This window comes from Theropithecus gelada, chromosome 8 (assembly GCF_003255815.1).
Source record: "Theropithecus gelada isolate Dixy chromosome 8, Tgel_1.0, whole genome shotgun sequence".
NCBI classification, from domain to species: domain Eukaryota; kingdom Metazoa; phylum Chordata; class Mammalia; order Primates; family Cercopithecidae; genus Theropithecus; species Theropithecus gelada.
This window is the reverse complement of record NC_037676.1, coordinates 140,278,473-140,305,263: the sequence shown is the minus strand read 5'-3', so window position 1 is coordinate 140,305,263 and position 26,791 is coordinate 140,278,473. Positions and strand designations below refer to the sequence as shown.

Genomic DNA, 26,791 nt, shown 5'->3' with positions numbered 1-26,791 from the left:
TCTTCCTCCTCTTCCTCCTCCTCTTCCTCCTCTTCTTCCTCCTCTTCTTCCTCCTCTTCTTCTTCCTCTTCTTCTTCCTCTTCTTCTTCTTCCTCTTCTTCTTCCTCTTCTTCTTCTTCTTCCTCTTCTTCTTCCTCTTCCTCTTCTTCTTCCTCTTCTTATTCTTCTTCCTCTTCTTCTTCCTCTTCTTCTTCCTCCTTCGTCTCTCTCTGTCGCCTGGGCTGGAGTGCAGTGGCACAATCATGGCTCACTGCAACCTCCATTTCCCAGCTTCAAACGATCCTTCTGCCTCAGCCTATCACGTAGCTGGGATTATAGGTACCTGCCACCATGCCTGGCTAATTTCTGTATTTTTAGCAGAGATGGGGTTTCACCATATTGGTCAGGCTAGTCTCAAACTCCTGAGCTCAGGTGATCCACCCACCTCGACTTCCCAAAGTGCTGGGATTACAGGCGTGAGCCACCGAACCTGGACAATAAAACCTTTCTTTAGAAATCAAAATTTAACACAACTTGTATTAGTTAAGGCAAAGAAGTCCAGCAAACAAACAAAATCCAATGTTTTAATTGTTTATCATAATCTTATTCCTCATGTCACAGTCCTAGACAAAGGTTTCTCTTGGCACAAATGGCCCTCCTCCATTAGTCATTGAGGAATCTAGGATAATAGCGTGTTTTCTATCTTCAATGCTTGACTTCTATGGCTTGGCTATATAGCCAGGAAGGTGACAGAGCATGGGGGAGGATGTAAATTTTTTTTTTTTTTTTGAGACGGAGTCTTGCTCTGTTGCCCAGGCCGGAGTGCAGTGGTTCAATCTCAGGTCACTGCAACCTCTGCCTCCTGGGTTCAAGAGATTCTCCTGCCTTAGCCTCCCGAGTAGCTGGGATTACAGGTGCCTGCCGCCACGCCTGGCTAATTTTTCAATAGAGTCGGGGTTTCACCATTTTGGCCAGCCTGGTCTCGAACTCCTGACCTCAGGTGATCCACCCACCTTGGCCTCCCAAAGTGCTGGAATTACAGGCATGAGACACTGCCCCCAGCCTAGAATATTTTTATGTAGTAGGAAGGCTGGGAAGTAGTACACACCACCTCTGCCAAAACCTCAGCAGCTAGAAGTCAGAGTCACGGTGATGCCTAACTATAAGAGTAAATGGTTTTCAGTGAAGAGCCAGAATTATCTCAAGGAAATATTGCTTAGGTGGGCTTTAACTACTGCTGATGTATTATCCCACTTTCTCTTCCAACAGCCCTACAAAAAATGTTATCATGCAAATGGGGACTAAGTTTCAGAACTCAGATGAGCCAAATGGTTACTTGTCTTGAGAGATAAATATGCACTTGGAACTGAAGACAAATAAAAATTTTCAGAATCCCGGAAGCCCCGGGGAAGGAGTGTGAAGAATAAAACCAGGCAGGCCTTGCTTGAGAGTACATTTCTTGAAACAGGGCTATAATTCTTTCTGCCTGGTATCATTAAAAAGAAGGTGACAACTTGGCCTAAGAAAATTCACAAAATCCATTTTGAAAGAAAATTATGAGTGGAAAATGCCCAAAGAGTAGAACAGTGGGGAAGCTTCTCAATCTGCTTACTCCAAAGAAGGTATTAAAGGAATTGTAAACACTTACCTAATAAGTTAATTTTTAATTGTAAAATAGACCATCTTCAATTTTTTGAAGAGCCCTTGTGTGGAAGAATGTGATCTCATAGAAACAGTGGCCAAAAGAAAGTTCTCCTATTGCTTTTTATTTCCCTTTGTTTGAAAAAAGGTAAACAGCATAGAAACTTCCAAGAGGCTACCGAGTTCTCTTTGAATTTTTTCTCTGCAACTGCACCTGGAACTGCTCCCTGCTGCATGTTACTGCCTCTGTTTATAAGAGCAACAGTGGCTCTCCTGAAAATTGGACCAAATTCCAACAAGTCAGCAACCTGCAAGAAGACAACGTACAGTGCTTCTCAGTCATATTTTCAGGCCCCAGAAGTCCTATTTTTTTTTCTATGATATTCATAACATCATAGCTCTTTCTACTTTTTGTTTTTTGTTTTTTTGTTTTTTTTTTTTTGAGATAGAGTCTCACTCTTGTCATGCAGGCTGGAGTGCAATGGCGTGGTCTTGGCTTACTGCAATCTCTGTCTCCTGGGTTCAAGCCATTCTTCTGCCTCAGCCTCCAGAGTAGCTGGGATTACAGGTGCCCACCACCACACCCAACTAATTTTTGGTTTTTTAGTAGACAGGATTTCATCACGTTGGCCAGGCTGGTCTCGAACTCCTGAGCTCAGGTGATCCGCCCACCTCGGCCTCCCAAAGTGCTGGTATTACAGGCGTGAGCCACGGTGCTTGGCCCCTACTTTTATCCTGATTTTTATACAAGCGTTTTCTAGGACATATGGAAAGTTACTTGTGATGGAAAGTTACTTGTGTAGTTTTATTTCTACTAAGACCCTGCACTTACCTGATGACAATAACTACATCTTCTCTTTGACCTGAAAACTTGCCTGGCATCAACCTCATGAATCACTTTTCACAAAACTTCCAGGAAATTTTCACTTACTGGCCATATTGGTAACCCTTATCCATGTCCACAGATAGCAGAGTTGAGGTTTGCATGCATATATAAGTAACTCAAAGGCCTATTTTTTTCTTTCCATGTATACCATCCTATCTCTTTAAGTTTTGCCATTATATAAATTATTTTATTTTTTCATGGAGTCAATAAAATCTGATTTTGATCATTGATTTAAGCATAAACTCCAGTCAGTGTTCTCAGTTGCAGCTAACAGAACCCTTTAGATGATTAAGCAGAAAGAAATTGTATTAAACACAAGGATACCTCTAATCACTGGCAGGGCTGCACATCAGGCTCTAGTCTGAGCTTCCTGGAATGACTTCCAAAGCCACACTGCAGAATGAACTCTCCAGGGAGTTTCTGCTTTTACAAGGTCAGGAAACTGTGAATTAAAAAGCCCAACCCTATTAGCAAGATTCAGAATTATGCTGCTTTGGTTACAATCCTTGCAGGTCAAATGAGTGCCTTTTATATCCTACCACTCTCCCCATGGGTAAATTCCAAACAAAACTTCCCTTAGGTGTTAATGTCTCTGATTGGTGGATTCTAAATTTGAACCACGCACCTCTGGGAAATGTAGTTTTTAGCTTTCTTTCCTTCGTAAACCAGGTGAGCCATGGGATGGGCATTAAGTGGGCCAATTCACTGAACTTCTGTATTCAGATGAATAAATCTACTTTTGACAAATCTCTTGGCCCCTCTTCACCTTTGTCTTTTTGTGTAAAGATAGATGTTATATCGGTACTGCCTGCCTCTCAGGGATGTTTGTCAGAATGGCATGCTGACTGTGAATGCCCTTTAAAAACAGACACAAGTATCTTCAAGATGTCGTAATTAATATAGACATTAGAGAATGTGTGAGCAAAACTTAGAGGTCATTTTCTCCCTAAATGGACAACTGTATGTGGCCTTAAGAGTGTTAATAGGAAGGAGGCAGCCTAACATTTATCTAGTACGTGCCATGTGCCAGGAACATTTACAGATGACTTTATAGTGTCCCCCATATTCATGAATCATAATGATGCTGGAGCTTAGAAGCAAACTCTTTCCTCACGAAGATGATTTGGTTTTGTTGAATGCCATAACAGGATGGGATGATCACAAGACAGACATCATTCCTCTTCAAAAGAATGGAGTATTCTATTTATTAAAAGTATCTGGAATTCTATTGTATGTGAGTCTGTGCAGGGAAACAATGAGTCTCAAAGTGAAGAAAAACTTGGATTCCTGGTTCCTACAGCACTTTTGTTCAGATGCTCTGTTATTTTGCTACATAAAAAGGGAGCTTGAATTTCATCTGAAGTATAAAAACCAAGGAGAGAAATCCTGCTTGGGGCCATCAAGTATTATAGCATTGTGGTCATGAATGATTAAATAGATAGGGGAAGTATAATTCTCAATAAACACCAAATGAATTGTTTAGATGAAACTCAAAGTTTGCCAGTTGAATTTTTTAAAAGGCACATAATTCTTTATTTGGTTTTATTTCCTCTCCATCCCAAAAGAATATTGAACGATGGAACTTGGGCAGTACAAATGCCTTGAATTCTTAGTCCTCAGTGTTATTTTGTTTTGTTTTAATTGGCTCTTTTAAAGGAACTGTGTGGTCAAGAGGCAAGCACACAGCAAACAGAGAGAGGGAGAAGGGGGCAGTCTGCACCGGCCTGGGTTTTGATCTCCCATCCATTACTTTATTAGACTGTGATTTCTGGCAATTTTACTGAACTTTTGGATACACAGTTTCCTCATCTTTAAAATATGGATAATTGTTGCAATTTCAGGAGCTTAGTGACTGTTGAATTAAACATAAATGTAGAGTATTTATCGTGACAATAATGTTAATAAGTGGTTGTCCTCCTACACTCACTTTTTCCCCTAAATCCAGAGTCACTAAAATCCAAGAGTTCCTTAAATGCAGAATATCATCTCTAAAAAATAAGGCTGACAGTAATACAGTTAGTATCATATATATTTGTGATTAATGGGACAGAAATTACCCCATTCATTGCCAGGGTGGGTGAAGGGCAATATCAGTTGAGGTGCCCAGTCATGACCAGAGGAGTAGGCATACTCTCTGGATGTGATGGCATTGGTTATTGGTTCCAGAGAAGGCGTGGTTAGCAAGAAAATCCTGCACAAATAACCCATTACCTACTGGATAATAGGAATGTAGAATTCTTTTGATGGGATATCCATGAAGGGTAAGATTGTTCCCTTAAGGCAGAAAAAATCTGTAGCATTTCCTTGTAAGCTACATTCCTTGTAAGTTTCCTTCCATGTTAGAAAAGCAAGAATCCAGGGGCCAGAAAAAGGGTAAGCAAGAGAAGGAAATGAATGAGTTCTAGAAGGAGATGTTTATTAGACAGATTACCAATAACCCAGACAGAGACTTGCACAAAAAACAAATGGAGACTGTAAAGACCCTAACTGGGGTTGAGGAAGAGTCTGTGCTATAGAGAGTTCACTTATTAAAACTGGAGTACAAATTCAGGACAGGGTAGCCAAAGGGCCCTGAGACTTGGCCCTACAGAAACTAATGAGTGACATCCTGGTGTAAGTTGGGTGGAATGAACAGGGTTTGGGTTACAAGCTGGCTACTTGGCCTGACGAAAGGAGCTTCTGTTACTTCAATAAAAATCTAAAAAGTCTACTCCAACCTCTTTTCATAGAACATATAGTGTATTCCTCATTGGCCTTAAAACTTATATTTGAATTCAAGATATCTAGTTCAGAGTTTTGATCCCTCTGTTTCTTAAGCTAGTCATTCAACTTGTGAAACACTGCTTCATCCTAACTACTGGGTTGTAAGCATCCAATGTGGTAGTAGGTATGAAGAAATAGAGCTGTGGTTATTTTTTGTCCTAATCTTGTGCTACCTCATACGTTAGCAACATGTGTCTATGGAACCCTTAAAATATGTTGAAATTGAGGTATTCTGTAAGTGTAAAATGCACGCTGAATTTCAGAGACATAGTGTGAAAAATGTAGGATACTCTTCTACCAATATTTTTTATCACATGTTGAAAATAACATTTTAGACATATTACATTAAACATAACCCACCATAATGTCTGTGGAAAATAAAAGGAAAAGTTAAATAGAATATATTGTTGAATTAATTTTACTTGTTCATTTTAACTTTTAAAAATGTGTCTATCAGGTAATTTAAAATTACATATGTGGCTGACCTTATGTTTCCTTTGGAGAGTGCTGCTCTACACAGTCCTTCTTCTTCTTCAGGCAACAGTTCTGATTTTTATTTGTGGAGTGTCTCCAGTCCTAATGGTAGAATATATGAGTAAGCACAACACATTACACTGGCGATTGCTTCAGGAGTGAACCTTGATTCAGTCTCATCCACCAGACAGCATGTGATGACAATGGCAATATAGTCTAACCTGTACAAGTTCTACTTGACAATGCAGAGTCTACCATGCTAGGGACTCTGAGACAGAGCCTGAGAATGAAGCCAATCAGAGGAAGCAGATCCAAAAGCTGGCTCAGATAAACACTCAAAGGGTCTCTGCAGCCAGATTCATCACGTGAGTTTTCCAGTTCCATGAGCCAACACACCTTGTTGCTTATGTCACATCAGACTTCTTTTTTTCTACTTCCAATACGAAGAATTCTAATTATTTCCAAGGACCTTTCACTGGTGAAGAAGGTCCTGCATATGCACTGCCTGCCTGTGCTGATCACTTCTTCTGGAAAAGATGAAGCTTAGGAATCTGTAGTGACTTGTCCAAAATCAAAAAGTAAAAAAAGCTCAGGTTGTAAAGTAGCAGAGGAGCCTCCTTACTCCCAGACAATGCAAATCCCACTGCCACTCTAGCGTAAGAGTGAGAATAAGTGATGTACAATAGTCCAATTTTGGATGTTCAAACACTGGATCTGGCTCAAATTCCCTTAATCTCTCCTGCCCTGTCTAGCCTTGTAGCATGTACACCAACCCTGATTCTAAGCCAGTTTTTCCTTGTCAGGCATCAAGGGTCAGGGTACATTAAACACTTTGGGCTATCAGCCAGGGGGTCTTGAAATATTCGTATTGCCTTAAACTCCAAATCAATTGTATGTTGAATAAGCCCTGAGTACCTGCTTAACCATGGTGTGCATCTTTCTCTTGAACCTTGAATCCTAGGCTAAGGGTGGAGGCTTTCCTTACCTTAGTCACTGGTATCACCACTTTGCACTGACTCTAGGAGGGGTGAGTAGGGCATGGGAAGAGGGGATGTTTTACTAAGTAAGCCCTCCACATGGAATTATAAGCTGGAACACAGGCTTCCCCCCTAACAAGAAGGACCATAGAGAAAGATGCAACCAAGCCATACACGAGTAGATTTTCTTTTTGCATAACCCACACATCTACTAGTCTAGCTGGTGCCTCAACACCAAGATCACAATAATCTCAGCTTGTGGTGGCTTTTCTAAATAACCCTCTAGAACAATTAATTTCTTCAACACTTTTCTGTACCTCTGAATTATCTCAATCTCTGAATGAGGATATAGTGGAGACGCCCAAAAAAGTCCAGACCTGACATTTGTGTGAGCCCACTTAGCACGTTAGACATGGGGAAACATGCGTGTGTTGGTAAGAAGCTCACCATCTCATCAATAGGAGGGAAAAGCCAGTTGAATGACTAGATGCTGCTGGTACATTTCTGAAAAATAAGAGCATGTGAAATATGAAAGTAGTTCTAAGATTTTCTACTTTCTAAATTATAATTAAAAATCCTGCATAATGACCATCTTGGAGCCTGCTGAACCTGAGGTGGGAGCTCTGAATGCTGGAGAACATCTGTTTCCAAACACCAGCCTGCCTTTTCCTTCTCAACAGGTGTCTGAGAAAAGCCTGGAATGTGCTGCACTCAGACCCATACGGGGAGAGCGGAGGAGGGGGCAGCCTTTGCACTTGCTCTCGTAGAACTTCTCCAGGATCTCACTGTGGCTATTACTTTTTCACACTTGGGGTGTATGTATGTGCAGCACAGAATGCTGTTGACCCTTTTCAAGATTAACGTGAATAAGTCCCTTGTTAGATAGATGAGCTTTGTTTCTTTATTATTTATACATTATTATACATTTTAGGTGTTGCATAGTAAAATTTTAATGGGTAAATAGAGAGAAAAGTAAATAATGTATTCTGAACTTTAAAAAAATTCTTAGATGCTATCAGAGGAAAAAACAAAAGTTGTTTATTGTGAATAGCATAGATTGAATTCATTGATGTTCACTCCAAACTCCCTGTAAGTATTCTTGTCTCACAGGGGTCAGAAACCTAAGTATTTGCTAGGTTTTCTCAACTGTACTTGCTACTAGGTTTCTAGATGTGATTTAGAGCATTCCAGTTAGGCATTTCTTTGAATTCAGAACTAGGATAAGGTGAAAGGCGTCTATTTATTTGATGCTGATTGTGGCCTGATTGTGGAACTGGTGGTTTGCAGGTGGTTTCCCTGATTGCCAGGCAATGTTCTGATACTAAAGCCTCCTCATCCCCAAGGAGCAGCAGCACCTGGCGAGCTAGTTCTGCACTGAGCTCTGGGGCCCCTTCCTGGAAGCTCACTTTAGTAGTCTGTTTCTTCAGCCATCCCAACAATTCGGTGATCTGCTTAGTACTCTAATAACTAGCAGGAGACAATTCCATTCTCTGAAAATTAACCTTAACTGAAATATTATTCAATGAATCTGCTTAAAAATAGGAAAAAATGAATTTAAAACAGAATGTAGTATTCCCAGTAGGAGAAGACTGACATTATCGGCATCACAGCTTCTGTCCAGACATCATCATCTTCTCAGTGCTGCTGAAACCCTCCCTTCGCTTGGGGTGTGTGCAGTCACAACACCCTGTTGACTCCTACTAAAATTTGTACAAATGAAGTCCTCAAACTTTCTAAAAAGTGTATTCTGTCCCTGCTGTTCTTCCTCTAAGAGATTCTTGGGCTTCTCTACATCTCTTGGAGCAAATGTTTCTTCATTTCCTTTAAATTAGGCCAGGCAGAAAGTGGAAAAAGGGCCGTCTGGACTGTTTAACAGATCAAGGAAATAAAGTTTATGTTTCATCTTTAGAAGGGCAAGGGAAAAGGCAAGGTGAGTATTATAAAGTCACGAGGAAGGCAGAGCGTGGTGGCTCATGCCTGTAATCCCAGCACTCTGGGAGGTTGAGGTGGGCAGATCACCTGAGATCAGGAGTTCGAGACCAGCCTGGTCAACATGACAAAACCTGTCTTTACTAAAAATACAAAAAAATTAGCTGGCGTGGTGGTGTGGGCTTGCAATTCCAACTATTTGGGAGGCTGAGGCAGGAGAATTCCTTGAACCTGGGAAGCGGAGGTTGCAGTGAGCTGAGATGGCACCACTGCACTTCAGCCTGGGTGACAGAGTGAGACTCTGTAAATAAAGTCATGGGTGTGATGGGAGGCTCTCCATATGACTGTGGGGCCTGTGGATGAGGCTCCATATGGTTCCCAAGCGGCATGGTGAAACCTTCTCGAGGGAGAGGCTGTCAACCAGCCTTTCTTATAAGCAGTTCATTGTGCTCAAATGCTTAGAAAGAAAACAGCTTTTAAAAGCAGACACCATGTTAAAAATCACATGGGTATTCTGTGGGCAAGAAACCACAACACAAAGAATGTTTGACTCCTTTCTTTAAAGACTCATGAGAGAGGCAACGAGTCTGGATTCAAGTTCTACATTCTTTGTTCTATTTTTAAAAATATATATATGCAGATCAACATCCCAGACATAGATAGAGACTTACTGCAAATCATATTGGTCATCATTCTGATAGCCCCTAGCACACAGTTCTCTAATTCTGTATCTATGCAGCTCTCTCTCCCACTGAAGGGCTTCTTCAGGCAGGGACTATCTATGTCACAGTGGCAAAAACATGCATCTCAAAACTGGGCCAAAGCAAATTAACATCCAAGCTTAGCCAGTTTTTAATGCTACTTTGTCCACAGTTTTAAATTCCCACCATGGCTGCTTCGTTAATAAAAAATGGGTAAAATAATGCCTCATAACTCAAGCCAGAATGAGATAACATGTGCAAGGTGCTTAACAGAATGTCTGATTCTTGGAGAGCAATCAAAACCACCAGCTAATATGTGCTATATTTATTTCCAGGACTGAGTCCTAGAGCATCCAGTAAATAATAATAAATAACAAATGCCAGTCGAATTTGAGTGCATAAATGAAGGAACTTTGAGTCTGAACTGAGTTCAGTTCAGTGGCTCACCCCGTAGTCATTAAGGGCCTTGGACAAAGCTCTCTCACTGTACCACTGGAGTCCTTATTTATTAAGTCATAATAACAGCTTATTTCCCACAGAGATACTATGATAGCAAATATGAACATGTAGTTGAAAGTTATTTGTAAATCTCTATAAGTGAAGGCTATAAATATCGGTTAAGGATTACTCTTTATCTCTGCCAGTGTTCTTACTTGCTGGTTCTCAAATCTGGAAACATCCCTACAAGACCATCAGTTTTGTCCTCAGTGTATTTTCTGTGCAAATGGAAACCTGAAAAAGAGCTGCTGCTTCTAAAGGCTGAAAAGAACTCTGCTAAGTTGTGTGTCAGCAAAAGTGACTCCTTGAGCCTGCTGGTGGAGACGCTGGGGCAAACGGAGTGTGTGTGTGAGACACTCCCATCCTATGAGGGAGTGGCTGTCAGAATCATGGCACAGTCCCTGGGACTTTCTTTCTTAGTGACACAGCTCAGGGGCTGGCTGATGAAGGCTCCTTAGCTTAGAGCCATGGTGCAAGTTCCAGCACGTAACTCAGCATCTGTTGGGATGCTTCTGCTGGAAGCGCAATGCTCACCATAAAGATGGGCTGTCCTCCAGCAATGCATTTGAAACTCTGCATGGATATTCTAATAGAAATAATGTAGAAAAGCAAGTTGGCTCCTAAGTTAGTCCACAGATACCATTTTAGTTCGTAATATAGCTGAATTCTGTTCAGTCATAATCTAGACCTGAGTTCTAGAACACATATGAAAAAGGAGAAGCAAGGAGAAAATGTGCGAAAGCAGTTCTTACGTATTTTCTGTATATAAATTCAGCTTGAACGAATTTAAAATTTGGCAATATTTGCATTTGGGAATTAACTACCCAAGAGACAAATGTCAACCTAGAACAGTTGAATGTATGGGGAAAAAAAACAAGGGTTTTGGAACTAAGCATCAGTAGGTTTGAATCCAGTTCTGTTATTATTACCTAGGTGACCTGAAACAAGATTTTTAACTTCTCTAAGCCAGAATTTCCTCATTCATAAAATAGAAATAATATTATTTGCCTCATTTTATTTTCATGGGGACATTGAGATGATATTGATAAAGCTCCCAGCACCCAGTGGGTAAACAGCACATGACCTTTCTCTGTACCTTTTCTTTCTCTCCTCTGGCAAGATCAAGAAGTGGCACAGGCGGCCATGTCGGAATGTTCCAAAACTATGCTGTATTCTTCTTTATCTTTCTGCAAACCCTAAGTATGGTCCTGTGCTTGGTTCTAATGAGATCTTCATCCATAGCTGTGAGGTGTGGTCCTGTACTTGGTTCTAATGAGCTCTCTGACCATAACCGTGACTATAGACATCCTTCCCCTTCCCTGTTGGCAACTTTTGCCCAGCCTTCAATTTTGCCTGCCTTGTTCATGGACCAGCTCCAACATTGGATCACTGACGTCTGTAAACCCAGCCAGGTTTCAGCGTTGCCTTCACCCCCTGCTTGTTAGATGGGAAGTGAAACTAACTCATGGGTCAGTATGGATTCTGTTTTGTATAAAATCCATCTTTACTTGATTAAAAAGCAAACAGAAGCTGGGTGAGGTGGCACCCGCCTATAATTCCAGCACTTTGGGAGGCTGAGGTGAGTGGATCACCTGAGATCAGGAGTTCAAGACCAGTGCCTGGCCAACATGGAGAAAACCCGTTTCTACAACTACTACTAATAAAAAATTAGCCAGGTGTGGTGGTGCGCGCCTGTAGTCCCAGCTACTTGAGAGGCTGAGGCAGGAGAATCACTTGAATCTGGGAGGCAGAGGTTGCAGGAGTGAGCCGAGATCACCTCACCTCACTCCAGCCTGGGCGATAGAGGGAGATTTCATCACAAAAAAAAAAAAAAAAAAAAAAAAAAGTAAACCCAAAACACTATTACATACGATAATAATTACCAAAATAGAAAAAATAGCAATTCTAATGTCATGTCAATTTTGTGCCCTTGACTTTCCAGGCTCTTTCCATTTAATTGAAACGAACCCCTCTCATCCAAGCTTCCCCAGAGAAACAGGGATTTTCCTATCACAAAGATCAGAATACGTGGGAATTGGTGACTTGGCCTGGGTCGTATGACTGATTAATATATAAAATCTTCCATTTGACTGGAGGTTTGTTGTGCATCAAAATCTGTGTGTTTTCCATTAAAGACATCTTTCTGCTTTCCTCATTCAGCAAACTCTTTCCTCCTGTGCTCCAGTGCCCAGAAAGACTGCTGTACCCCTGGCAGATGAGACAGAAGACACTTTGCTTACTTCCTACACTGCCTTGCCATCAAAAAATTCCATTTTTTCTGCTTGAGAAACAGGAAAAGCTGTCTGATTATATATGATCTCCCCTGAACTTCCTGAGAGGTATGTGTATGAAAATTATTATTATTTGTATTAGTCAGCGTTCTCTAGAGGGACAGAACTAATAAGATAGATTTATATATAAAGTGGAGTTTATTAAGGAATATTAACTCACACAATCACAAGGTCCCACTATAGGCCCTCTGCAAGCTGAGGAGCAAGGAGAGCCAATCCGAGTCCCAAAGCTGAACAACTTGCAGTCCGATGTTCAAGGGCAGGAAGCCTCCAGCACAGGAGAAAGATGTAAGCTCAGAGGTTAAGCCAATCTAATCTCTCCACGTTCTTCTGCCTGCTTTTATTCTGGCCTCACTGGTATCTGATAAGATGGTGCCCACCCAGATTAAGGGTGGGTCTGCCTTTGCCAGTCCACCGACTCAATGTTAATCTCTTTTGGCAACACCCTCCCAGACACACCCAGGAACAGTACTTTGCATCCTTCAATCCAATCAAGTTGACACTCAATATTCACCATCACACTATTCCTAAAAATAGACTAGTCATCCAAATCAACCTCTAAATTAGGAAGCATAACTTCTGTCTTCAAGTTTCTTAAAAGATATCCTATGGAAAATGGATGGAATTATTTTACATATCCTCATGGGATAGAGTTAGTATCAATGTGTGAACTTATACACACACTTCCTAAGTTTCTCAACACAATAATGATGCAATTGTGTATTGGAACTCTGTGGTAAGGAATCATGCTATGGTGGCATCAGGGTGGCTATTGCAGGAAGGAGAGGTTGTATAAGTCAGTTGTTTGCATACTGGGGACTCTGCAATCCTCTTTATTCTTCATTAGAGGTAAGAGAGATGACCCAGGGAATTGGAAATAAAAATTTCCTAGGTGAGAAAGTTGAAAGAACAGTTGAGATTCTTCACTTGATTGGTTCAAACAAACCATGTAAGTGTGCATTTGCCATTAACAGGTGTGAATTGTCAGACTCAGTCCAGACAGACAGCCTTGCCATACTGGCCTATCAAACTCACTGCCACACTTTCTTAGTCCACTTTTACATTGGCTTCTCTACCACACCCCAGCATTCGCCTCCCATTATCAACTGACAAGCTCCTCTCACGTCCATAGAGAATTGGGAGCTCTCAGGTGGAACTGCCTGATATCTCAGCACGTGATGCCAGGACTCCAGGGGGCTGATATATAGGCCACTTCTTTCCTTCCCAAACATAAACCCAACTGAGACAGATATGAACACAGGAAAACAGACACAAAGGTCAGCTTTATTAGTAATAAGCTATTTGGAGAATGGGCTTCTATATTTGTGACCAAAGGGGTATCACTTATACCCTCTGTCACCACACCCACCTCCGCGCCATTCCTCCACCATGGGTAGAGTCTAGAGGTCTAGAGTCTAGAGGTAGGGTGTCCCCCTAGCGCCGGGAAAGCATGGATTTAGAGAACAGACACACTTGAATGACTCATTCTTTCACCTTCTTTGTGGATAACTAAGGAGCTGGGAAAGAAGGCAGGAACATCCTCCCTGTGGCAGCCTCTCCACACAGAAACAAGGCCAAGAGATTCTCCTCTGACACCTGTTCCCACATCTTGGTTCTCACAAGTTTAGGCCACCAGCTTTGTCAGGTTTAACCAGATGATCTGCTAGATTACCTGTGCTCCACAATTTTATTTTTACCCACAGGATGAGAAGAACACCTTTCAACTGCCTTCTGAATTTATATGCAGGAATTCAAGATAGAATATTCTAACATTTGGTTAAACCCCTAAAGGGATAATTCTTTTTTTTTTTTTTTTTTTTGAGACGGAGTCTCGCTCTGTCACCCAGGCTGGACTGCAGTGGCCGGATCTCAGCTCACTGCAAGCTCCGCCTCCCGGGTTCACGCCATTCTCCGGCCTCAGCCTCCCGAGTAGCTGGGACTACAGGCGCCCACCACCTCGCCTGGCTAGTTTTTTGTATTTCTTAATAGAGACGGGGTTTCACCGTGTTAGCCAGGATGGTCTCGATCTCCTGACCTCGTGATCCGCCCGTCTCGGCCTCCCAAAGTGCTGGGATTACAGGCTTCAGCCACCGCGCCCGGCCAGGATAATTCTTAAAATAAGTGATCTTCTATGAAGACTTTTCCCTTTGTTTACTAAATGTTTCTTACAAAGTGATAAATGCATGCCATTTCTATAGCACAAAAGTAGGACGTCAAACGGGAGCTTCATGGACCAGCTACCAAGTGCAGTGGTAGAAATAGAACAGAGAAGTTGAGATTTTAAAAGCTTGAAAGGGGAAAAGAAGACAGTGTGTGAACTGTTCAATGCTGTGAGGAATGCAATGTGTTCACTCGCTTTTAGTCTTCGTGCTCACACTCATGTTTGATCTCTTTAATGCAGTCTCACAAAGACATTTGCAGTTACACGTTAGAAATTAGCATCATTCTCTTTTGAGAAAGGAGAGAATGTGAGAGACTTTTCATGCTCTTTATAACATTTTTTTCAATACTTTCTCTGGGTGGTCCAAAAACCATGTTTGAAATGTGTGAGCAAGTAGTATTCTTGGCATGGCTGATATGAGATTTGCATTTCCTCCAAAGGCACCTTTTTATACCAGGACCTAGACTTTTCCAACCTCTCCTTTCTCAGAAACTGAACAAAGCAAGATTCTTTAAGGCCAGGATTCTGATGAGGAGCACTATTCGGTCCAGGATGATATTGAATTCTCTTACAGCCCCTATAATACATTTCTACATTTTTTAAAGATTTATTTTTTATTTCAATAGGTTTTTAGGGAGCAGGTGGTGTTTGGCTACATGAATAAGTTCTTTAGTGGCGATTTCTGAGATGAAACAGCCTTCCATCCAGTCATTCAAAAGGCAAGATCTGGGGGGTAGAAAATTATTCATCTCAGGCTTAAAAATCATTTGAGACCCAACCCAGCCTATGATCCCTTCAGGCTCCAAGAGCTTTCTTGGCTATACCTTTACCAGGAAATTGGAAGCGTTATCTGTTTTGATTATTCTCTGTCATTGTAAGGAGGGGCGGGGCAGAGCAGTTTATCCAAGAACACACAAAGCCAGATTGTTTAATCAAATTAAAAGAGAATAGGCACACTAGAGCTTGAGTCTCAACGAAAGCAACAGCAATGGTTTCTTATACTCCCAAAACATTTTGAAGCGTACAAAATGGATTCGTATAGGTTTTTTTCTTTTTTTAAATCTATTGTTCTATTTTTATTTTATAATGTCAGCTTTTATTTTAGATTTAGGGAGCACATGCACAGGTTTGCTACATGGGTATATTTCGTGATGCAGAGGTTTGAGATACAAATGATCCCATTACCCAAGTGGTGAGTGTAGTACCCAATAATTAATTTTTCAACCCTTGCCTCCCTCATTCCTTCCCCTCTCTAGTAGTCCCCACAGTGTATTGTTGCCATCTTTATGTCCATGAGTACTCAATGCTTAGCTCCCACTTAAAAGTGAGAACGTGCCTTACTTGGTTTTCTGTTCCTTCATTAATTCACTTAGGATAATGGCCTCCAGCTGCACCCATGTTGCTGCAAAAAACATGATTTTATTCTTTTTTATGGGTATATGGTACTGCATGGTGTATATGTACTACATTTTCTTTATCCAATCCAGCATTCATAGGCACCTAGGTTCATTCTATGGCTTTGCTGTTGTTAATAGTGGTGTGATGATCACACAAGTGCATGTGTCTTTTTGATAGAATGATTCATTTTAGTTTGGATATATACCCAGTAATGAGATGGCTAGGTCTAATGGTAGTCCTCTTTTCAATTTTTTGAGAAATCTCCAAACTGCTTTCCACAGTGGCTGAACTATTTACATTCCTACCAACAGGATAAGCATCCCCATTTTTCTGCAGCCTCACCAGCATCTGTTGTTTACTGACTTGTCAGTAATAGCCATTCTGAGTGGTGTGAGATGGCTTCATATTGGGGTTTGGATTTGCATTTATCTGATGACTAGTGATGTTGAACCTTTTTTCATGTGTGTGTTGTCTGCTTATATGTCTTCTATTGAGAAGTGTCTGTCCACGTCTTTTGCTAATTTTTGAATGGGGTAGTTTTTTGCATGTTCAATTGTTTACATTCCTTATAGAATGTGGATATGAGATTTTTTTGTCAGATTTATAGTTTGCAAATATTTTCTGCCATTCTGTAGGTTGTTGATTCTGTGGATAGTTTCATTTGCTGTGCAGAAGCTCTTTAGTTTAATTAGGTTCAATTTCATATACATTTTCTGATAGGAGTTTCAGAACAGGTTGGGTTAGGAAATTTCCATTTTTTTTCATTAAAATTTCTTATCAATGTGGACTCTTATGTAGTTTTAAGAAATAATACAAAGACAACCTATCTACCCTTTATTCGGCTTCCCCCAATGGTAACATCTTGTAAAACTATAGTGGCCATATCATAGCCATGATTCAGCTTTCCCCAATGGTAACATCTTGCAAAACAAAAGTACACCGTCATAGCCTTGACGTTGATACAGTCCATTAATCTTATTCAGATATCACCTATTTTACTTGTACTATTTATTTGTAGGTCTATGTGTGTGCATGTGTGCATGTAATACCATAGAACTGTGCCACCTGTGTAGGAGCATGTATTCACCACCGCAGTAAAAATACAGAACTGCTCAGTCATCACAAGAATTCTTCATCTTCCCTTGATGACCACACATGTCTACCTCTACCCACCTGTTCACTCATCCCTAAACCCCAGCAACCACTAATATTTTCATTGATGTAAACAATTACATAAACGAAATCATTCAGTTTGGAATATATTGATTTTTTTTAACTAAACATAAATTCCTGAAGTTTCATCCAAGGTTTTGCATGTATCAATAGTTTTTTTGTTTGTTTTGAGAACTAGAATTTCAAGGTATGTATGTACCATGGTTTGTTTAATCATTCACCTGCTGAAGGACACTTGGGCTGTTTCTTGGTTTTGGTTATTGATAATAAAGCAGCTATGAGCAGTCACTTCCTGGTTTCTGTGTGAACATATGCTTTCATTTTCCATAAGAAGACAGTTGATTGGATATAATGGAAATTGCATTTTGTTTTATAGGAAACTGCCAAGCTGTATTCCAGCCATGTTGCATTTTCACCAGCAAGGTATGAGTGATTCAGTCTCTCAGCATCCTTGCCAGCATTTGGTATTTTTACTTAAAAAAATAATTTTAGCCATTCTGGGTATGAACCCGGGAGGTGGAGCTTGCAGTGAGCCGAAATCATGCCACTGCACTCCAGCCTGGGCGACGGAGTAAGACTCCACCTCAAAATAATAATAATAATAATAATAATAATAATAATAATAATAATTTTAGCCATTCTGATAGGGCTGTAGTGATAGCTCATCATGATTTTAATTTGTATTTTCCTGATAGCTAATGGTGTTGAAATTCTTTACATGTACTTAGTTGCCATCTCTCTCTTCATCCTCTCAGTAAAATGCCTGTTAATGTCCTTTGCTCATTTTCTAATTGGAATGTTTGTTTATTCATTTTACTGTTTTTTTTTTTTTTTTAAGTTTTGAGATCTATTTTCTACATTGTAGATACTAGTCTTTTGTTGGAAAAGTGGTTTGCAAGTAATTACCCCCAGTTTTCAGGGTTTTCTTAACCCTCATTTTGATGAGGTATAATTTATCAATCTTTCCTTTTGCAGATCAAGCTTATAGTATCAAGTCTAAGAACTGTTTGCCTAGCCTAAGAACCTAAAGATTTTCTTCTATGATTTATTATATATTTATGATATAATATTTATTATGGTTTATATAACGTAATATTTACAATATTTCTGTTTTACTTTGGAGAACGTGTTTGGTTTTTAGTGCTTGTGTGAGGTGAGAGGTTTAGGTCAGGGTTCACTTTCTTGCCTGGATTGAATGGATGATCAATTGCCCCAGATCTATTTGTTTAACATTTCTTATTGACTTGTTTTTGCACCCTTGCAAAAAAAAAAAAAAAAACAAAACCTGTTGAGTTTATTCATTTGGGTCTATTTCTGGGTTCTCTATTCTGTTCCATTAGGCTATCCATCCATGCCTCTACCAACACTGCACTGTCCCAATTACTGCATGTAAGTAGTAAACCTTAATAGCAGATAAGTGATTACTCCTACATTCTTTCTCAGACTGTTTTAGCTATTTTAGGGCTCACTCCTTTCCACACAAGTTTTATATTAAGCTTTTTAGGTATGTAATCAAATCTTGCTGAGATTTTTGATAAGAATTGCATTAAATCTATACATCAATTTATAAACAATCTTTACTAGTTTAACACTTCCACTTCATAAGTTTCTATTTACTCTCCTAATCTATATATGATATATATAGCTCTCTATTTACTTAGATCTTTTTAAAAATGTCTTTTATCAACAATTTGTAATTTTCAACATACATAGTTTTTGGTTAAGTTTATACCTAAATATTTCATTTTATTTGGAGAAATTGTAAATGTTATTGTGTCTTTCAACATAGAAATATCAGTTTCTATGTTTGTATTATTCATATATAGATATGAAATTGATTTTTATGCATTGATCTGGAATCCTGCAACCTTGTTGAACCCATCTGCAAATAGGAACAGTTTTTTTTATTTCTGCCTTTTCAATCTGCCTTTTCTTATTTATTTCTCTTTTCTTATTTTGTTGACTGGAATTCTAGTAATATATTGAATAAAAGTTATATGTTTATTCATTTTGCTGTTTTAAAGTTTTGAGATCTTTTTTCTACATTGTAGATACTAGTCATTTGGTGAAAAAGTGGCTTGCAAATATTTATCCCAATTTTCATTTTTTTACCCTCACTTTGATGAGGTATAATTTATCAATTTTTCTTTTCATGGGTGAAGCTTATAGTGAGTCATAGAACTGTTTGCGTCCCTCCCTCTCCACCATCTTCTGTCCTTTAATGTCCTCTTCCTATGTAACTGACTCCTCCTGTGCCCCGTGTCAATCTCCCGTACTTTTACTTTACCATCACCGTCCACATTCCCTTCAAAACTTCTCCCATCTTCCTCCTGTTTCCCTTGTTCTCCCACCCTTCCTTGCTTCCCCGTTATAGTTTTTAAAAATTTACCTTTTAAAATAGCTAGAAGAGAATCACTTGAATGTTCCTAGCATAAAGAAAAGATAAATATTGAAGTTGATGGATATCCCAATTACCCAGATTTGATCTTTACACATTATATGAAGGTATCAAAATATCACATGTATCCTGAAAGTGCGTACATCTATTATGAAGCAATGAAAATAATGATAAAGAAACTTTAAAGTATTTTGCTTATTTATTATAAATAAAAACTGTATCCGTTTAAGGCATACAAACTGATGTTTTGTTATAGGTATACACAGTAAAACAATTACTACAGGCAAGTTATTTAACATATTCATCTCCTCTCAAAGCTACTAAGTTTGTGCGTATTTGTGTGTGTTGAGAGCTCCTGAAATCTACACTTTCAGGGCATTTCCAATATACGATATAGCACAGTCCTGTGCTGTATCATGTTTTGGTCAATGATGGGCTGTGTGTATGACTCTGGTCCCACAAGATTGTCATGGAGCTAAAAATTCCCATCACCTAGTGATATCACAGTCTTCTTAACGTTGTAGCATGACACATTACCCGTATGTTTGTGATGATGCTGGTATAACCAAACCTGGTGCAGCAGGTTTGTTTTATAAAAGTATAAAAGTATTATAAAAGTATAGCCCATACAAGTGTGTACAGCACATAATACTTGATAATGACAATAAACAACTATGTTGCTGGTTTATGTGTTTACTATATTATATTATTGCCATTATTTTAGAGCATACTCCTTCTACTTCTTAAAAAGAAAAAGGTAACTGTAAAACAGCCACAGACAGGTCCTTCAGGAAGTATCCAGAGGAGGACATTGTTATCCAACATTGTTTTCAACATACATAGTTTTTGGTTAAGTTTATACCTAAATATTTCATTTTATTTGGAGAAATTGTAAATGTTATTGTGTCTTTCAACATAGAAATATCAGTTTCTATGTTTGTATTATTCATATATAGATATGAAATTGATTCTTATGCATTGATCTGGAATCCTGCAACCAAAGCTCCATGCATGCTATTGCCCCTGAGGACCTTTCAATGGGACAAGATGTGAAGGCAGAGAGCAGGGATATGGATGGTCCTGAGACTGTGGGCCTAGGTTAGTGTGTGTTTTTGTCTTAGTTTTTAACAAAAGAATTTAAAAAGTGGAAAAAAAAAAAACACTTGAAGAAATAAAAATGAAAAAAAGCATACAGAATAAGGAAATCAACAAAATATTTTTGTACAACTGTACAATGTTTGCGTTTTCAGCTAAATGCTATTACAAAAGAGTAAAAAAATAATTAAAACAAATTTATAAAGAAAAAAGTTATAGTAAACTAAGGTTAATTTAATGTGAAAAATGAAAACTATTTGTTAATAAATTGAGTGTAGCCTAAGTGTGCCATGTTTCTGAAGTCTGCGGTGGTGCACAGTGATGTCCTAGGCCTACACAATCACTCACCACTCACTCAGTGACTCACCCAGAGCAACTTCCAGTCCTGCAAGCTCCATTCATGGTTAACACCCTGAACAGATACATCATGTTTTAATCTTTTCTACCATATTTTTACTGTATGTTTTTTATGCTTAGATATGTTTACATACATAAATGCATACGATTTTGTTACAATTGCCTACAGTATTCATTCAGTATAGTGACATGCTGTATAGGTTTGTAGCTTAGATATACAGTAGGTTATACCATCTAGGTTTGTGTACATTCGCTCTGTTTGCACAATGACAGAATTGCCTATGGATGCATTTCTCAGAACACATGCCTGTCATTATGTAACACGTGACTACTATTAACTATAGTCATCACGCTCTACAACTGTATCTCTAGAATTTTCCATTACATGTAACTGCAACTTTGTACCCTTCAATCAACATCTCTTCATTTCTCCCACCTGCCCACCCCTGGTAACCACCGTTCTACTCATAAGATATCACCTCACACCTGTTACAGTGGCTATTATTAAAAAAGTGAAAAATGACGCATGTTAGCCAGGAAGTGGAGAAAAGGGAAGCCTTATATATTGTTGGTGGGAATGTAAATTGGTACATTCATTATAGAAAATACTATGGAGATTTTCCCCAAAAAGTTAGAAATGGAACTACCATGGGATCCAGCAATGCCTCTTCTGGATATATAACCAAAGGAAATAAAATCAGTGCCTCAAAGAGGTATCTGTGCTTTCATGCTCGCTGAAGCATTATGCACAATCTTAGTGTCTGAGGTAGGTGAAAGGATAAAGAAAAATGTGAGGTACACACACACCTAATGGAATATCATTTAGCCTTAAAAAGCTCTACTTTTGAGACAACTAAAATCCAAACATCTTCTTCTCCTTTTCTTTGTTTCTTCCTCCTTCCTCCTTCTGCTCCCTTTCCTTTCCCTTCTGCTTCTCCAGTTCTTCAGCGCTCCAGCCTCTGATGCTGTCAAAGGCTTACTCTGACTATGCCCACAGTCTGAGAGAGGACAGAACGGTCAGCATGGACTTGTTTCCAGATGACTTATCTCAGTGAAAATAGCCTGGTAATCTAAAGTATTTCTTAAGAAAGGAGGCTGCCAGGTGCGGTGGCTCATGCCTGTAATCTCAGCACTTTCGGAGGCTGAGGTGGGCGGATCAAGACCATCCTGGCCCACATGGTGAAACCCCGTCTCTACTAAAAATACAAAAATTAGCCGGCCGTGGTGGCACGCACCTGTAGTCCCAGCTACTCAGGAGGCTGAGGCAGGAGAATTGCTTGAACCCGGGAGGCAGAGGTTGCAGTGAGCCGAGATTGCGCCACTACACTCCAGCCTGGCGACAGAGCAAGACTCCATCTCAAAAAAAAAAAAAAAAAAAAAAGTGTATATCAAGGAAAAGAACATGACAGGCATAGGTTAAAGCAGATACAAAAGTCCGTGGGGGTAGATGAGTAGTTGGCATACATGAGCGAGAGAAAGGAAGAATAGCTGGGCGGGGATGAGGGGTAGGTGGAAATAAAGTGGGAGAGGTAGCCAAGAGCCATGTGATATTATTCCTTGAAGCCCATGGTAAGCATTTGTAATTTTATTCCAAATACAAAAAGAAACCAGTGGAAGATTTTGATCAGAGAAGAAAGGTTGCAGTCTGACTTACACTTTTAAAAGATCCACTCTAAGTCGCATAATAGAGAACCTCTAGAATTGGATCAAGACTAGAAGCAAGGGGACTATTTAGAAGTTATTATAATAATGCGGGTTGGAAATCACGGTGATTTGGACCAGTGCAGTTGGGGTGGGCAGAGATTGGGGATTTATTTAGAATGTATGAAAAGGCAGATTCTGAAGATTGTTTCTGTTTATATTTCACAAAAAGGTGGATCAAGGGTAAAACAAAGATTTTGGCCTCCATACCTGGAAAATGTTGCCAGTTAGGAAGAAGTCAACAAGAGGATCAAGAATCAGAGTAAAAAGAATCAAAAAGCATGTTTGCACACGTTAAGCTCGAGCTGTTTATTAAATATTCCATAAGGATACCAAGTTAGAAATAGATTCAAATGTAGGGAAGATATCATATATATGAATTTATATGTAGTTTATTCAAAGCTCTAAGAAATTGTGCAGCCAAATTACTTCTTTAACATTATTTAGCCCATAGTTTCCCAAAGCAATTTGACCTGGAGGCTTGTATTTCTAATGATGTGTGTATATGTATTGCAGAACTAGTGCCTCACAGAATATATTTTGAGATATGTTGGCAGATAAATCATAGAATGAAGACCTAATAATTGTGTGTCTTGAAAATTTACTGTTGAATAATATTTTTTTTTAAAAAAAGGAAAAGAAACTGTCCCAGTGAATGCATAGAGTCCTGTAGAATCAATGCTTATGCAATGCTTCTCCTCACTGTATTCATGTTACAATTAGTGAAAAGTCATTGTCGGAGAAAAAATAAGCTTAAATAGAATAGAGGCTGGATACCATTGAGTGTTTCTCTGCCACCTTATAAATATGTCAAAACTCTGAAGGGCTGAAGCAATTTATTCTGAAAGTGGGAGTGGAGTAGCGAGGGAGCACTTGGAAGGCTGTTTTCAGTCTCTCCTGCTGACGGGTAGGTTCATAAAGCATACGGGCATTGAGTTCAGCTGGATGTTTCAAATTATGAGCAGAAAGGCATCAGCGTCTAATGTGCATTTAGTGAGTTTGAAAACACTGTTTTTAATGCAACAGACTAGAATGTCATGACACCAAAAAGAGTGGATTAATATGAGAATAAAAGATATTAAATCACTCCCAGCAAGGAAGGTTAAATATTGTTACCTATACAGTCATGCATCACTTAACAACAAGACTATGCTCAGCAAAATGTGTCCTAAAGTGATGTTGCTGTGAGAACATTATAGTGTCAGTATACTTACACAAACCGAGATAGTATAACCTACTACATAACTAGGCTATATGATGCAGCCTATAGTCATCTACCATGTCTGGATCTGGCAGGACTTGAAATTGCTCTGGGTGTGAAGCAAGTGAATGCAAAGGCCTAGGACATGCTTGGACACTACTGTAGACTCTGGAAACACTGTACACTTAAGCCACACTAAATTTATAGTTTTGTTTCTTCCTTCAATAGTACGTTAACCTTAGTTTATTGTAACTTCTTTATAAACTTATTCTCATGAAATCCAGGGTGGCTGCAGCAACAGAGGGAAGGAGAGTAAGGAGAGCCTAGAGTCGCTGGCCCTGCTTATATGGAAAAGAGCACAGAGCGTTCTCCACTCAGAGGGTCAGTGGCTGCAGAGGGGGCTGGGTTATAGAGGGGGAAGGCATGGAGGTTGAAGGACAGGCTGGGAGGAGAGATAATAGTGGCTTGGAGTAGATGATGATGCCACAGATAGGGAGAATATGGACAACTTCTTGCCACCTTCACTCAGTTATCCTAGTCCCAGCCCCCATTATCTCTCCCCAGGGTGGCTGAGTTTGCCTCTTAACTGGTCTCATTCCTCTGCTGTCCCTTACCCACACAGGACCTACTGGAATATTTCCCTTGAAAAGTTTTACTAGCATAAAGCATGCATGCAGAGAAGTGTGCATACAACAAGCACACGGCTTGATGAACTTTTGAACAACTTGAACACCCCCAGGAACCAGCTCCAGATGAAGAATCAGACCCCGTCCCACCATCCTCAGGCTTCCTCCTATTCCCTGCCTGACACAGCCCCTCTCAACATCAACCATTGCCTGACCTCTCACAGCACAGAAGAGTTTTGCCCCCTTTTCTACTTTGCATAAATGGAATGCAGTGTGAGATCTTCAGTATCTGGTTTCCCCCCACTTCACGGTATTTGTGACATTCCTGCATATTGACCTATGTGAAATCCTTTAGAAAACACTCATCCTGCCATGTCACTCCCCTGCCCCAAACCCTCCCCTGGCTTTCTATGACATTCAGATTAAAACTTACCTTTCCGCACAGGCGCCCACATGTTTTGGCTGCCACTCCACTCTGGTCTCACTCTTCTGCTTCTTGTACCCCCCTTTCCTTGATGCTGTGCGTGTGACGTGCCAAAATAGTCCCTACACCAAAAAGTTGTGATCTGAGATTGGCGGTACAATGCCCAGTTCAAAAATGTGGCTTGTCCTAGGGGCGGGTGAGGTGGCTCATGCCTGTAATCCCAGCACTTTGGGAGGCCGAGGTGGGTGGATCACCTGAGGTCAGGAGTTAGAAACCAGCCTGGCCAACATGGTGAAACCCTGTCTCTACTAAAAAAAATACAAAAATTATCCAGCGTGGTGGCACGCACCTATAGTTGCAGCTACTGGGGAGGCTGAGGCAGGAGAATCACTTGAACCCAGGAGACAGAGGCTGCAGTGAGCTGAGATCATGCCACTGCTCTCCAGCCTGGATGACAGGGTGAGACTCCATCTCAAAAACAAATAAACAAACAAGCAAACAACCTGTGACTTGTCTTAGGTCACAGAACTCAGTAAATGTAGAGCCAGTCTTCCACCCCTCTCTCCAGTGTCCAGCATTCTTTCCCTCCCTGTGCAGTTTGAGATTCACCCTTCTGCAAAACATGCCACCCACTCCCCTTTGCTTGTCTCTCCATGAGATCTGGAGGCACAACCACCCTTTTCCCCACAGTTCCCCTTTCTCTCAATCACCCTTTCTCCCACAGCTATACTTAGCCCATATCACTCCCTTCCCTGGAAAGCCCACCTGTGCAGACACCTACTGCCCCGTTCATTCAAAGGCTGCTGCTTTAAAAATCCTGTTCATTGGACAAGGTTCTGTTGAGTGAAAGTTGTTTCCTTCATAGGAATCAGAGAATTTGTAGTTATGGAATTTGGATTTTAGCCTGTCTGTGGCACTTTTAATCTTTAATTTGAAATGCAAACTATTATTCAGCTAGTAGTAACCAGCATTCGTAACTGAGAATGAATTTGGGAGCAAGACCAGCTAGATTCGAAGGTTGGCTTTCCCTATATGCTCACAATATTTTTATGAGGATTATGAGAGTGAATACACACAAAGCATCTAGAAGGCCAACCCAGAGCAGTGCTCAGTGCATACTGCCTGTTATCATGATCTGCCACCTCCTCCACGAGGCCTTTTCCTGCCATGCCCTCAGCCTTGACTAGAAGCACTTTCCTGGAAGCTTGCCGGGCAGATACACTAGGATTTCCTTCAATTTCCGTTAGTTTTGGATGTGTACATTTCTCCAACGAGGCATTTTCTTCTTACAGTCAGAAAGGAAGTTTGTGGTTTTTGTATGCTCTGTGCTGAGAGATAGTATTTAATATGTTGAACTTTCTAGTATGGAAAAAAAATTAGAAAGGAAGTCCGAAGATATCCATGAGATGGAGCTGTGAGTCCACAGTCATGAGGAACAGGATTTTTTTTTTTTTTTTCTTTTCAGGAAAGAAAGTGAAGCCCCCAGTAAGCCAGCCCTGGAAAATGTTGCAGGTGAGACAGAAAGTTTGGAGCTGGCTAAGACCTCGTGCAAGCCTCCATCCAGCCCATCTCCTTGGAGTTGGGGCAACTGATCATTGCAGTTTACACAGATTATACACAAACCATTTTTCATATGACAAGCTTTTTTTTTTCTAATCAAGATTTCATTTCAGATATTAGGGAAAAATTCATAAAGAGCTGGGGAAAGGTGAGAAACATTTAAAAAAATTGAACACCGATTGTATGACATTCCATGCATTTATCTAATTTTATTTGATGATTTAATGAATGAATAAATCCTGATAACTGACCACTTTGCAAAGCATGCACTATTATCCCTGTATTATAATGAGCAAATTCAGGGTCCAAGAGGCCAAGTTCCTGGCCAAAGCCCACCTATGACTCTCTTAATTTTCCATGTCTAGATTGCAAAGTTGTTTCTTCCAAATTTCAAGCCTTTGGTCTTTATAACTTCCATATAATATCAACTGAATTTCAGTACCCTAGTTTTCCAAGATATTATGGTGTGATTGTGTATGGGTTTGCTACTCATGCATGGTTATAGTAGTCCCCTGCCTACAAAAGGACCCTGTTCTTATGGGGAGTGGACAATGGGAT

The 26,791-nt window shown here is 40.0% G+C and overlaps 1 protein-coding gene across 1 annotated transcript in view; it reads left to right on the top strand.

The window, feature by feature from the left end:
• The first annotated feature begins 1,695 nt into the window (after positions 1-1,695).
• LOC112630210 overlaps positions 1,696-26,791 on the top strand; it is a 259,725-nt gene continuing 234,629 nt past the window's right edge. Inside the window, 2 exon segments of the mRNA XM_025394342.1 lie at positions 1,696-1,819; positions 1,822-1,943. Coding sequence (XP_025250127.1) covers positions 1,696-1,819; positions 1,822-1,943 — 246 coding nt within the window.